This window comes from Neoarius graeffei, chromosome 13 (assembly GCF_027579695.1).
Source record: "Neoarius graeffei isolate fNeoGra1 chromosome 13, fNeoGra1.pri, whole genome shotgun sequence".
Lineage (NCBI taxonomy): Eukaryota > Metazoa > Chordata > Actinopteri > Siluriformes > Ariidae > Neoarius > Neoarius graeffei.
Window position 1 is genome coordinate 1,447,813 of NC_083581.1, and position 14,074 is coordinate 1,461,886.

Sequence of the window (14,074 nt, forward strand, 5' to 3'; positions counted from 1 at the left end):
GGGTCAATAATCACTCCGAGGTCTTTTACTGCTGCACGTGAAGAAACAGAAAGGCCATCCAGAGTCACTGTGGAATCAGAAAACTTACTTCTAGCTGCATGTGGTCCGAGTACAAGTACTTCAGTCTCGTCAGAGTTAAGCAGAAGGAAGTTAATAAGCATCCAGTGTCTAATGTCCTTCACACATTCCTCAATTCTATTAAGCTGGTGTCTCTCATCAGGTTTTGCAGAAACATACAACTGTGTCTCATCAGCATAACAGTGGAAACTAATACAATGTTTACGAATAATATCACCCAGAGGGAACATATATAAAGAAAAAAGCAGTGGACCCAAGACAGAACCTTGTGGAACACCAAAGTAAAGTAAAGTTTTTTATATAAAGTTGACTTCAGAAGTTTCCCAAGGCTTCTTAACTTCCTGTTAGTGATGATTAGTGACTGCAGATGGTAGCTTCTCTGTGCACAACATAAAAAGGATTTGTTTGACACTCATTGGGTTGACCACCACACATTACAATCCAAAAGTCCCAGGAGCTCAGCGCAGAGCTGAGAAAGAGGATCATAGATTTATACACTCGGGAATGTCTCCTTTTTTTAGTTCAAGCAATTTTACATTAGTACAAGTTACTGGAATATGAAACCACTTTTCCACAAACTTTGCTCGAAGAAGACCCAAACTGAGGAAACTGAGGAAATTGGTTCATATGGCCAGGAACAACCCAGGAACCATGCACCAAATGCACAACAAATGCACCATGGGAAGCCTGAGGGAAATGGTATTTCAGTGCGCTGTATATTTGTATATGGACATATTGACAATAAAGCTCTCTTGAATCTTGAAGGACCAAGGCACAGGCCTGCCAAGAACTGGAAGCTGCTGGAACACTGTCTTCACTTAAGAGTGTTTTATATCACCATGGACTAAGAGGCTGCCATCCAAGAAAGAAGCCCCTGCTCCAAAATCCACACCTTCAAGCTCGAGTAAAGTTTGCAGCTGAACACATGGACAAAGAAAAAGCCTTCTGGAGGAACGTTTTATGATCAGATGAGAAAAAGATTGAGTTGTTTGTCCACAATGACCAGAGATACAGAGGAACACTGTGCCAACTGTGAAGCCTGGTGGTGGTAGCGTCAGGCTGTGGGGCTGTTTTACTGCCAGTGGAACTGATGCATTGCGCAAAGTGGATGGAATCATGAAGAACCTCAGAATTCTTCAGCATAATCTCAAACCATCAGAAACTTGGACACAGTTGGGTCAGGTGGGTGTTCCAACAGGACAGTGATCCCAAACACACATCAACCCTGTCGAAAATATGTGGACTGTGATTAAAGGTCAGGTCTGTTCCAGGAAACAAACAAATTTAATTGAACTCCACCAATTTTGCCAAGAAGAGTGAATAAATATCCAACCAGAACTCTGACAGAAGCTTGTTGATGGTGAACAAAAGCGTCTGGTGACGGAGAAACTCACTGAGGGAGATGTAACCAAATATTAGGTGGCTGTATGTATAATTTTGATCCTGTGTTGATTTCAGAAAACCAAAATAAATGAAAACTTGTGCAAGAACTTCTTGTTTTGTTCTATTAAAGAGGTACGCTGTCCCATCATTCTGCCACAGAGAAAGAACAGATCAGAAATCACTGAAAGCCCAAAATTACCATCATGTTCCTGTGTGTGTATGTAAACTTCTGACTGTAGCTCATCCCATCTCATTCTCACTATCTCTAGCTGCTTTATCCTGTTCTACAGGGTCGCAGGCGAGCTGGAGCCTTCTGACTGTAGCTCTTTTTGAGCAGGCACTCTCAGAACTCCCATGTCAATCTTTAGATTGTGCAGATGATCTAATGGAAATTTTTAATTCAAGAATGAATCATATTATGGATGCTATTGCTCCTTTAAAAACCAAAAGAGTCATAGACAAAGGAAAAGCACCCTGGAAACTAAATCCAACAGTTAAAATGTTAAAGAGGGAATGTAGAAAGTCTGAAAGAAAATGGCGTAAATCTAAACTCTAGATTCATTATCAAATCTACAAAGGGATGTTATGCAAATACAACTTAGAAATTTCTAAAGCAAGACAGTCTTTTTTTGCTGACATTATTAATAGGAATATCAACAATGCCCGTGTGCTATTTTCTACAGTTGAAAAGCTAACAAACCCATCAAAACAAATGCCTTCTGAATTTCTCTCAGTTAATACATGCAACGACTTTGCATCTTTTTTCAAAGGAAAGATTGATAAAATACGTATGAATATAGCCACACAGGTGCAAACACTTCAAAATCTGGAACCATTGGAAAAAGAGAGAGGGGGTCGTAATACAATGTCAACATTTAGTTTAATTGATGTTGAGACTCTGAGGAAAACAGTACAAAGTCTCAGCTCCTCCACATCTGAACTGGACATTTTACCTACAGTCTTTTTCAAATCTGTTCTTCACCTAATATCAGACGAGGTACTTCAGATTATCAACACCTCCTTACGAACTGGCATGTTTCCCTCATCTCTGAAAAAAGCGGTTGTAAAACCCCTACTGAAAAAGAATAACCTGGATGTCTCAGTACTCAACAACTACAGGCCCATATCCAATTTGCCATTCGTTGGTAAAATAATTGAAAAAATTGTTTTTAATCAATTAACTGCCTTCCTGACATTAAACAGATGTTTTGATAAGTTTCAGTCAGGTTTTTGTGCCAATCATAGCACTGAAACAGCTCTTACTAAAGTCATGAATGACCTACGTCTTAATTCTGATGCTGGTAAAACATCAGTCTTGGTGTTTTTAGACTTAAGTGCTGCATTTGACATGGTAGATCATTTCATACTGTTACATCGACTGGAGCATTGGGTTGGATTTACTGGTATAGTAATCAACTGGTTAAACTCTTACCTACAACAAAGATTTTTTTATGTGGCCATTGGAGGCCACAGTTCATCACCCATGTCCTTGAACTGTGGGGTTCCCCAGGGCTCAATCCTGGGACCATTACTATTCAACCTTTATATGCTCCCACTTGGACAAATTATTAAGAATAACTCAATAAACTTCCATAGCTATGCAGATGACACTCAGCTTTACTTAGCTATGTCACCTAATGACTATGCCCCTCTTGAGTCTCTTCATAGATGCATTGACCAAATTAACAAATGGATGTCTCACAATTTTCTTCAGCTGAACGCAGATAAAACTGAAGCAATTATATTTGGCAAAAAGGAGGAAAGGCTTAGGATTGCCACTGTTCTTGAAACTAAGGGGCTTAAAGCAAAGGATACTGTCAAAAACCTTGGTGTCCTTATTGACAGCGAACTTAACTTCAACAGTCATATGAAAGTGGTAAAAAAGTCTGCATTCTATCACCTAAAGAACATTTCTAAACTCAGGGGTCTCATGTCAAAACATGATCTAGAAAAACTTATTCATGCTTTCATCTCCAGTAGGGTTGATTACTGCAATAGCCTTTTCACAGGTCTTCCAAAAAAGACCATCAAAGAGCTTCAACTAATCCAAAATGCAGCAGCAAGGGTTCTTACATGAACAAAAAGGGTCGTCCATATCACTCCAATCCTAAGGTCTCTGCACTGGCTCCCAGTGAGCTATAGAATTGACTTTAAGGCATTACTTCTTCTATTTAAAACATTAAATGGGATGGGACCCAGCTACCTACTGGATATGTTTCAATTATATGCACCAACTAGGTCTCTAAGATCACAGGAGAAAAACTTGCTAGTAATACCAGCTGTCAAAACGAAGTGTGGTGAAGCAGCCTTTAGTTGCTATGCTGCTAAGCTTTGGAACCAACTTCCAGATGAGATCAAAAATGCTCCTACTGTTGTTAGTTTTAAATCCAGGCTCAAGACAAAGCTGTTTTCAGATGCTTTCACTTGATTAATTTTTACCTAAAGTGTAATTAATTTCCTTTAACATAATTTCTTTTAATTTTGGATTTTAATGATTTTACTTTTACTTTAATTCTTTGTTACTGTTCTTATGCTTTTATTTTTTGTGAAGCACATTGAATTGCCTGTGTGTATGAAATGCGCTATACAAATAAACTTGCCTTGCCTTGCCTTGTATTTTATAATTTTCCTCTGTACCTAATGATAATTACTTGGCTGAATAATTGTGATAATAATGCTGATGTCTATACTGAGGAAAATAATCTTGGTTAGTAGTTTACACTTTATTCTACAAACCTGACATCCAGAAAATTCTGATTTAAGCTTGTCGTGTTTATATTTTGTAGCTATGCGACAGTTTACCGTGAGCTGGAACGCAGCATCCTCGCCATCAACTCGCAGGAGGATCTGAAGTGGTTCAGCAACAACCACGGCCCCGACATGCACATGAACTGGCCCCAGTTTGAGGTAAACTGACATCAGCAAGGCATCATGGGTATTATAATCCTTATTAGTTCTAGAATATTGTCATATTCGAACCTTGATCACATACTTTCGTAATTAGTATTAGATGTAAGATCGGATGTATTGATAAAGATCAGTCATGACTGCACTGTTTCTGGATTTCTGATTATATTCCAGTGTTCTTGATGTTTGCATGAGAAATTTCTGTCCAAATTAGTTTGTGTAAACTTTCCATGTTTATAATTTTGTGTGTCCTGTTAGCATTTAATGGTCATTAACTGTATCAGGGAAAGACAGGAAGGGACAGTGTAAGATATTCATTGCTGTTTGTGGATGAGTACTCAAATACCCGCTCACAAATCCAGTCTTTAAAACAATAACACTCTATTTATATTTCATAACCATTAATTTAGGTGTGTTTGTTATTGCAGTTGAGAATATAGTCACCAGGGGGCGCTGATGTAGTAATAATAATACAACCCCGATTCCAAAAAAGTTGGGACAAAGTACAAATTGTAAAATATAGCTGCAAGCAGCAATGCGGGGCCAAGCAGCCACATGCTAAGAGATTGATGTTATGTTGGAGAGATGGTCATAACTTGTGCTGACCTTGAAATTTTTAAATGACCTTCAATGGGGCATCCAACAGTGTGATCAGGCATTGGAATTTTGTGTCTAACCAAAACACATGAGATATGAGCCAAAACACATTTTTACAAATTATAGCGCCCCCTATTGGTCAATTTGCACCAAATTTGGTGTGGACCCTTCTGGAGGGGTGTGGCTTTATGTCATTAAGTTTGGTTGAGATATGTCAAAGGGCTGCCGAGATATGAGCTCACTTCCTGTTTGGCGTCTTCGCCACTAAATTTGATTGGCTGCTGTGCAGTGACAGTTTTATCAATCGCTCCAAAAAATAGACGCTATATACACCATAGTCTGAAGATGGTCCATGTCAATTTTCATGAAAAACGGTCAAAAAATGTAGGAGAAGTAGAATTTTATTCAAGTTTAACAAAATCCAAAATGGCGGAAAATCTACCCAGGCGGAAAATGACGTCATAGGGTGCATTGGAATCGGCTTGGCCCAAGAATTCCAGGGATACCAAGTTTTTGAGAATCGGATGTACGGTTCAAAAGTTATGAGCAAAAATGTATGTCAAACTTTGACCAGTTGGTGGCGCTAGCGAGTTTGAGGTGGCAACATGAAATTTACTGAGAAGAATCATGAAACTGTCCAGAATCAGTGTGCTAAATTTCATAACTTTTTACCATACGGTTCTATAGGCTGCCATAGACATCCTATACGGAAGAAAGATGCTTGAAATAATAATAATAATAAGAAGAAGAAACCATAGAAACACTAGAGGTGCCTGCAGCTCCGCTGCTTGGCCCCTAATAAAAACAGAATGCAATAATTTACAAATCTCAGAAACTGATATTGTATTCACAATAGAACATAGACAACATATCAAATGTCGAAAGTGAGACATTTTGAAATTTCATGACAGCAACACATCTCAAAAAAGTTGGGACAGGGGCAATAAGAGGCTGGAAAAGTTAAAGGTACAAAAAAGGAACAGCTGGAGGACCAAATTGCAACTCATTAGGTCAGTTGGCAATAGGTCATTAACATGACTGGGTATAAAAAGAGCATCTTGGAGTGGCAGCGGCTCTCAGAAGTAAAGATGGGAAGAGGATCACCAATCCCCCTAATTCTGCACCGACAAATAGTGGAGCAATATCAGAAAGGAGTTCGACAGTGTAAAATTGCAAAGAGTTTGAACATATCATCATCTACAGTGCATAATATCATCAAAAGATTCAGAGAATCTGGAAGAATCTCTGTGCGTAAGGGTCAAGGCCGGAAAACCATACTGGGTGCCCGTGATCTTCGGGCCCTTAGACGGCACTGCATCACATACAGGCATGCTTCTGTATTGGAAATCACAAAATGGGCTCAGGAATATTTCCAGAGAACATTATCTGTGAACACAATTCACCGTGCCATCCAACGTTGCCAACTAAAACTCTATAGTTCAAAGAAGAAGCCGTATCTAAACATGATCCAGAAGCGCAGACGTCTTCTCTGGGCCAAGGCTCATTTAAAATGGACTGTGGCAAAGTGGAAAACTGTTCTGTGGTCAGACGAATCAAAATTTGAAGTTCTTTATGGAAATCAGGGACGCCGTGTCATTCGGACTAAAGAGGAGAAGGACGACTCGAGTTGTTATCAGCGCTCAGTTCAGAAGCCTGCATCTCTGATGGTATGGGGTTGCATTAGTGCGTGTGGCATGGGCAGCTTACACATCTGGAAAGACACCATCAATGCTGAAAGGTATATCCAGGTTCTAGAGCAACATCTGCTCCCATCCAGACGACGTCTCTTTCAGGGAAGACCTTGCATTTTCCAACATGACAATGCCAAACCACATACTGCATCAATTACAGCATCATGGCTGCGTAGAAGAAGGGTCCGGGTACTGAACTGGCCAGCCTGCAGTCCAGATCTTTCACCCATAGAAAACATTTGGCGCATCATAAAACGGAAGATACGACAAAAAAGACCTAAGACAGTTGAGCAACTAGAATCCTACATTAGACAAGAATGGATTAACATTCCTATCCCTAAACTTGAGCAACTTGTCTCCTCAGTCCCCAGACGTTTACAGACTGTTGTAAAGAGAAAAGGGGATGTCTCACAGTGGGAAACATGGCCTTGTCCCAACTTTTTTGAGATGTGTTGTTGTCATGAAATTTAAAATCCCCTAATTTTTCTCTTTAAATGATACATTTTCTCAGTTTAAACATTTGATATGTCATCTATGTTCTATTCTGAATAAAATATGGAATTTTGAAACTTCCACATCATTGCATTCCGTTTTTATTTACAATTTGTACTTTGTCCCAACTTTTTTGGAATCGGGGTTGTAATAATAATAATAATAATAATATAATGAATTTTCGCCCGTAGTCAGCTGGGATAGGATCCAGCTCGCCTGCGACCCTGTAGAACAGGATAAAGCGGCTACAGATAATGAGATGAGATGAGATAATAATGAATTCCTGTGTGGGTTGTTTTTTTTCCACACAAACTAAAATTCAGTAATGTCCAAGTCTAAAGTAATAATGATCTGAGGCTCTGCGTCTGACTGAGCTATGAATACGTTGTGGTTAAAACAAAAATGCATCAATAATCTCACTCGCTTTCAGGGACGTTAAAAACACGTAACCGTGTGAGAAGCGCCGTGTTTCAGACGCTGTGCAACAGTAGCGGAAGTAAAATAAGATTGAAATGAAGAATTGGAGTTGTAGATGTTTATCTTGTGCACAAAGTTTTTTATTTCACCAGATAAATAATAAACTCAGCGACTCTGCGTGATGCCATGTGTTTCCATATCCTGCCTCGTCTCAGGAGTACAATCCAGACGCCACCAACGCCGTGGCCAAGAGAGAGAAGAAGAAGCCGGATGGAGCTGCCCCTGCCACGCCCAGTACGGAGCACGGAGGACAGCCAGGAGACCGCGGCAGGTCAGGACACATCCACGCTCCTCCACCACGACCATAAATCCATCTGTCCTGAAGATCGGAAAACTTTACCTCGGACTGTTACACTCGAGACTCCTTCCATAAATGTTCCATAAACACGTTCCTCCTGACTTCACCTCATCATTACCTTCAGTCCACCTCGACATCGTTATTCAGTACACGTGTGCACAGCTCCACCACGCATTTCTGACAATTTTATCTTCTTTTTTTTTCAGGAAATATATTCCCACATCTGTTCTGACTTTAATGTTGTTGTATTTTCCCCAGTGTGAGCAGCTACGATAAGAACCAGGCGTACTCTACAGAATGGTCTGATGATGAACAGCCAGCTGGATATTCAGGAAACGAGACTAACGGTGGCGGGAACTCGTTCGAGGATGACTCTGGTAGAGGAGGAGTGAGAGTGCGAGCGCTGTACGATTACGAAGGACAGGAACAAGACGAGCTCAGCTTCAAAGCAGGTACAGAGCATTGCTAATGCTAATCGTGCGATCAGTAAAACTAGCCTAGTTACAAAACTCAAAATCGAACCCGTTCAATCATCAGAGTCCAAAAAAATACATCAGTGTTTACGCGAGGAGGAACGTTCCTGGTGTTCACAGCTGCTTCAGTGGATCTTCTGAGCTCCAGCTTCAGATTATTAAAATCGTCTGCGTGGAGATCACACTTCCGAGGTGACGGGGTGTTCCCTGAGTCGAAGCGTCTGAGACAGAGCTTTTACTACCACCTTTAAACACTAACACTCACCTTTAAACACCTGGTCCTCTGAGCAGCTGTTCAAGTGTTCAGATCTCAGCCTGAGGAAGAGGAGGAGGAAGTGATGATGATGATGATGATGATGATGGTGTAATGAAGGCTTGTCTGAAACACCGTGATCACAGACTCAGCCCTGAAAACAAAGAGCCGCTGCACCACAGGAAGCCGAGATCGTTGTGGTTACCTCCTCAGGCAGCAGATGGTACAATCCGTCCTCAGACACCTGCTGCTCAAACAGAGGCTTCACCAAGAAATGCTAACGTGGCTAACAGTGAATGGAAACCAGTAGAAACCAGTTAGCTTTTATTATTATCAGGAATTTTAATGTCAAATATGACGATCACTGTTAGATAAACTAAACCAAACTACACTGAGGGCATCAGTAGGGGCGGAGCTTAGGCCAAACTGATCAGCTAATTATAAACATGAACATGTGAGCTCACCGCGAGCATAAAATAGGCTTCAGCGTTATGTCAGCGTTTGCTAGATATGAGCACAAGTGATTTTTATGAGCACTGAAGCCTTAATTAATGTTTATGTAGATTTATATCCCCAAAATACACTGAGCTACAAAGTCAGATGTTATAAATTTCTTCTGTGTCGTATGTTTATGTCAGGTTTATGTCAGGTGTACAGGTGATATAACTGCACTGAAGAGGGAGGGGTCGGCTTGTGTGGGGAGAAAGAGGAGGGGCACCCCTTTGGCTTGGGACAAACGTTCTCAACACCCTCCGGAATTCTACTGTTATGTCAGTTGTTACATATATAGACTTTGTGTCGCCTTATGAACATGCAGAAGCTTTTCATAACTTTTTATGTCAGGTTTGTGTCGCTAAAAATGACGAAGCTGGATTTGACGTGTTGCAATTCGGCTTAATAAAATGCAGCTCTGTGTCGCTTGACACATGGAGCTTATGTAGCTTTTATGTAGCCTCATGACCATACCAAGGAATTTATAACTGTTTATTTAGATTTATGTCAGATTTATAAGTACACTGAGCTACGAAGTCTGTTGTTATAATGTTCGGATTTAAGTGTCGTAACCTTATCTATGTCACTTGAAATCAGTCTTTGAGATCTGATGGAATGAGGCTTTATAAATGTTTATGTGAGTTTATGTCAGATGTCAGATAGGCCTTACAGAGACTGTGTGTCTTTACACTAGGGTCAGGTCACCAAAACTACACTGAGCTGCACTGAGGCAGATTTACACAGGGCTTATGTAGCCTTATGAACATGCTGAAGCATTTATAACTTGTATATCGGATTCGTGTCACCAAAATCACGCTGAGTTACAAAGTCAGTTTCATAATGTCTCTCTGTAAGTGTTATAACCTTATTTATGTCACTTGATATCAAAATGTGAAGTGACATAACAGCTAAAGGCTTTATAACTGTTTATGTAGGTTTCCATCAGGTGTATGTCATCAAATATACACTGAGCCACAAAGTCAGGAGTTATTTAGTCCTTTTGTCCTGTTGGAGTGAAGCTGTTGGTTTATATCAGATGTCATATTGGGCTTACGTAGGCTTTATGTATCCTTATGAACATGGAGTGGTTAAAGACAGGTTTCATTGTCTGGTGTCTGCAGGAGACGAACTGACGAAGATCGAGGAGGAGGACGATCAGGGCTGGTGTCGGGGACGTCTGGATAACGGACGGACGGGATTGTACCCCGCCAACTACGTGGAGGAAATCTAATGACAAAGGAAGACATACCACTGCATTATAACAGCCTGGCGCAGAGCAGAGACTGCAGAGCAACACACACACACACACACACACACACACACACACACTTCCCCAACAAAATACGCTAAGCAGTCTCGTCTAAATACAAACAAAATAACGTCTTAGTAAAGCTATAAACATTTATTCACACAGTATATAAAGCTACGGAGTGTGAGGGAGGGAAGAACGTATACGTTATATCCAGAAACATTTACTGCTATAATGTATATCAATATCACACACACACACACACACACACACACACACACACACACACACACACACACACAACCATATGCAAGTTCAGGGAACTATATTGATGTGTGTTTGATATGGAAACTGTGCGGCTCACTGCTTTGTGTCTGTCATATCGATAAAATCAAAACGTTTTGAGGAAAATCTCATGTAGCAACGTCACTGTGTGTGTGTGTGTGTGTAGCAACATATGTACATGTTATTGCAGTCATATTGAGAAGACAGGAATTAACACAAACACACACACACACACAGCATGTACAAGCCATTATTCCTGTTTTCTGCCATCCAACAAGATGCTCCACTCATGATATTATTATTATTATTATTATTATTATTATTAGGGCGGCATGGTGGTGTAGTGGTTAGCGCTGTTGCCTCACAGCAAGAAGGTCTGGGTTCGAGCCCCGTGGCCGGTGAGGGCCTTTCTGTGTGGAGTTTGCATGTTCTCCCCGTGTCCGCGTGGGTTTCCTCCGGGTGCTCCGGTTTCCCCCACAGCCCAAAGACATGCAGGTTAGGTTAACTGGTGACTCTAAATTGAGCGTAGGTGTGAATGTGAGTGTGAATGGTTGTCTGTGTCTATGTGTCAGCCCTGTGATGACCTGGCGACTTGTCCAGGGTGAACCCCGCCTTTCGCCCGTAGTCAGCTGGGATAGGATCCAGCTCGCCTGCGACCCTGTAGAACAGGATAAAGCGGCTACAGATAATGGATGGATTATTATTATTATTATTATTATTATTATTATTATTATGATTGGGTGCAGTTCTCAGAGTGGCCACAGGCTGACGGGGGCAGTGTTGAGACAGTCAGCTCATCCTCAGAGTGGAAGTGAAGTGGGGATGTGAGCTGATGTCATTCACACTTGTTTGTTGTTCTCCGTTCACATCATCGCTGTCAGCAGCAGCAGCAGCATCCCGTAGTTGCAGCTCCACAGCGGCATCTTTATTTATGTATTTATGCATGTATTTATTTATTCGGTGAGCTCTCAGAGGAAAGTCCTGTGAACCCACGACCTCATTTGCATTGAAATGCCTGAGTTTAATGTGTTGCAACCCATTCACTTCTCCTCAGCTTAAGATAAATATATTTAGTTCTTCCTGTAAAGTCCTGCTGCTTCTGTCTCAGAAGTGTTTATTACACGAACGTGGACCCCTGGAGCTTTATATCCGTCATGGTTCTATCAGGAGTTCGGTTCCGAAAGGAGCTTTAAGGCAGAACTACAGAAAGTGATGGAGGAGAAATAAACCGGGAAACACGATACAACAAACTCAAGAACTTTTCACTTGTCGTTCTTCAGAAAGTACAAATGATCACGGTGAAAGATAAAAATATAAACCTGTAATCTGTCATAAAAATATAAATATATATCTTATATGTGTGCAAAAATATGACTGACTCAGCTGTAAAGCAGCAAAGAACAAAACCTCATCATTAAATACAGCTTTATTCCTTCCGCAAGAAAAATAATCAAGTTTCTCAAGAGCTCTAAATTTGTGTCTGAGATTGAAATCTGAAGAAATAGCGCTGTATTTTATTTCTGATGTGTTAGATTAAAAAAAAACAGGTGAATATTTTATTCATTTTGTGTCAGACGGTTATAAATCCTGCTCCACTGCTTCATAAAACATTTATAAAACGCTTATTAATGCGCTATGGAGGAATGTAAAAGTAGATCCTCTTCATATATAGATTTAAAAAAGAATGCAATATAATAATTAAAAAATAACTTTTTTAAAATGAAATATTTTCTTGTCAAAGCTGTTAATAAATTAGTGAATTACTGAAGACTGCGTCTTGCGTCTGATGTTAAAATTATTAAAACAACTCAACACTTCTTCTTGAGCAGTTTTAGAAACTGTGTGATGGGATTTAAACTGAGCTCCTGTGAACTCGGAGACGGACACAGGACGTTTTAGGAATAATAATAATAATAATAATAAACAGAATTCCCAGTCATCATGAACACGGCGATAAAATATCCAGGTTGAGGAAAAGACAGTAAGTGAAGAGTGTGACGATATACAAAATAAACAGAATGAATTTTAAATAAATAAATTAATTAATTAATTAAAAAATGTATATATTTAAAATAAGAGTAAATCCTGAAAAGTCATTCTCGATAAAGAAGAGAAACACCAGCTTTTACACAGTTTGTGTTCGTATAAACTGTCCAGCCTGAGAATAATAACTCTTACTGCACACACACACACACACACACACACACGTGTTGGGGAAACTCTTTATTATATCCAGTGTATGAATTGTGTTAATATGTAGACAAAAGTGAAGAAAAAAATGCAAGTGTTTAAAACACAGCAGAAGAACACTGTAGTCGTCATTCACGTGTAAAACGTTAAAACAGCAAAACATAAACATTTATGAATAAATCTGTAATGAGGTTTCGCTCCAATACAGAAACCGTCAGTGTGTTAATTTTGGACTGCGATGGAAAAGTTTCTGTACATTTAATCCTGTATAAACACGTCCTCTCTGTATATGATGATGTAATTTACAGATTATATTCTCTCCCCCCCTCTAGCTCTCTCTCTCACCCTCTCTCTCTCCTCCCCATCCCTCTCCGTCTCTCTCTCTCTCTCTCACCCTTCTCTCTCTCACCCTCTCTCTCTCCTCCCCATCCCTCTCCGTCTCTCTCTCTCTCCTCCCCATCCCTCTCCGTCTCTCTCTCTCTCTCTCTCTCTCTCTCTCTCATCCTTCTCTCTCTCACCCTTCCTCTCTCTCTCTCTCTCTCTCTCTCTCTCTCTCTCTCTCCCCCCTCTCTCCCCATCCCTCTCCATCTCTCTCTCTCCCCCTCTCTCTCCTCCCCCTCCTCTCTCTCTCTCTCTCTCTCTCTCTCCCCCCTCTCTCTCCTCCCCATCCCTCTCCATCTCTCTCTCTCCCCCTCTCTCTCCTCCCCCTCCTCTCTCTCTCTCTCTCTCTCCCTCTATCTCCCTCTCTCTCTCACACACACCCTTCTCTCTCCCTCTCTCTCTCTCCTCCCACCCCTCTCTCTCACCCCTCTCTTTCTCTCTCCCTCTCTCTCACCCCCCTATGTGTAGAGATGAGCCCTAAGTGAGACGGTGTCAGATTGTCTATATTTTTGTGGTTCGTGTTGATTTGCTCTGTGTGCAGACGGAGTGAGACGGCGATGGTTCTGTCTCCAGGAGGGACGTAAACATTCATGATAATAATTAGTGCTGTATTTTGATTCTCCTCACTGGTGTAGTGCCTGTTCATGTTAATATGCCATGAAGTTCATTTAAATATGCATCAAGATGAAACATGACACGGACATGAGGATGAAGGTGAATGAGCACTGAGAAATCTGATTAAAGTCATTGTGCTGATGTCGATATTGCAATATTAGTTTGAATGAAAAAAATAAGCTTGAGAAAACAAACTGTGTGCTCTCGTTTATT

At 40.6% G+C, this 14,074-nt stretch overlaps 1 protein-coding gene across 3 annotated transcripts in view; it reads left to right on the top strand.

The window, feature by feature from the left end:
* Positions 1 to 10,801, top strand: part of LOC132896337 (protein kinase C and casein kinase substrate in neurons protein 1-like) — a 101,777-nt gene extending 90,976 nt beyond the window's left edge. For all 3 annotated transcript variants that reach the window (XM_060937092.1, XM_060937093.1, XM_060937094.1), the window contains exons 7-10: positions 4,248 to 4,368; positions 7,781 to 7,896; positions 8,182 to 8,375; positions 10,263 to 10,801. In XM_060937092.1, coding sequence (XP_060793075.1) covers positions 4,248 to 4,368; positions 7,781 to 7,896; positions 8,182 to 8,375; positions 10,263 to 10,372 — 541 coding nt within the window. In that variant the 3' untranslated portion in view covers positions 10,373 to 10,801. The remainder of the gene's footprint in view (positions 1 to 4,247; positions 4,369 to 7,780; positions 7,897 to 8,181; positions 8,376 to 10,262) is intronic.
* Positions 10,802 to 14,074: the final 3,273 nt, after the last annotated feature.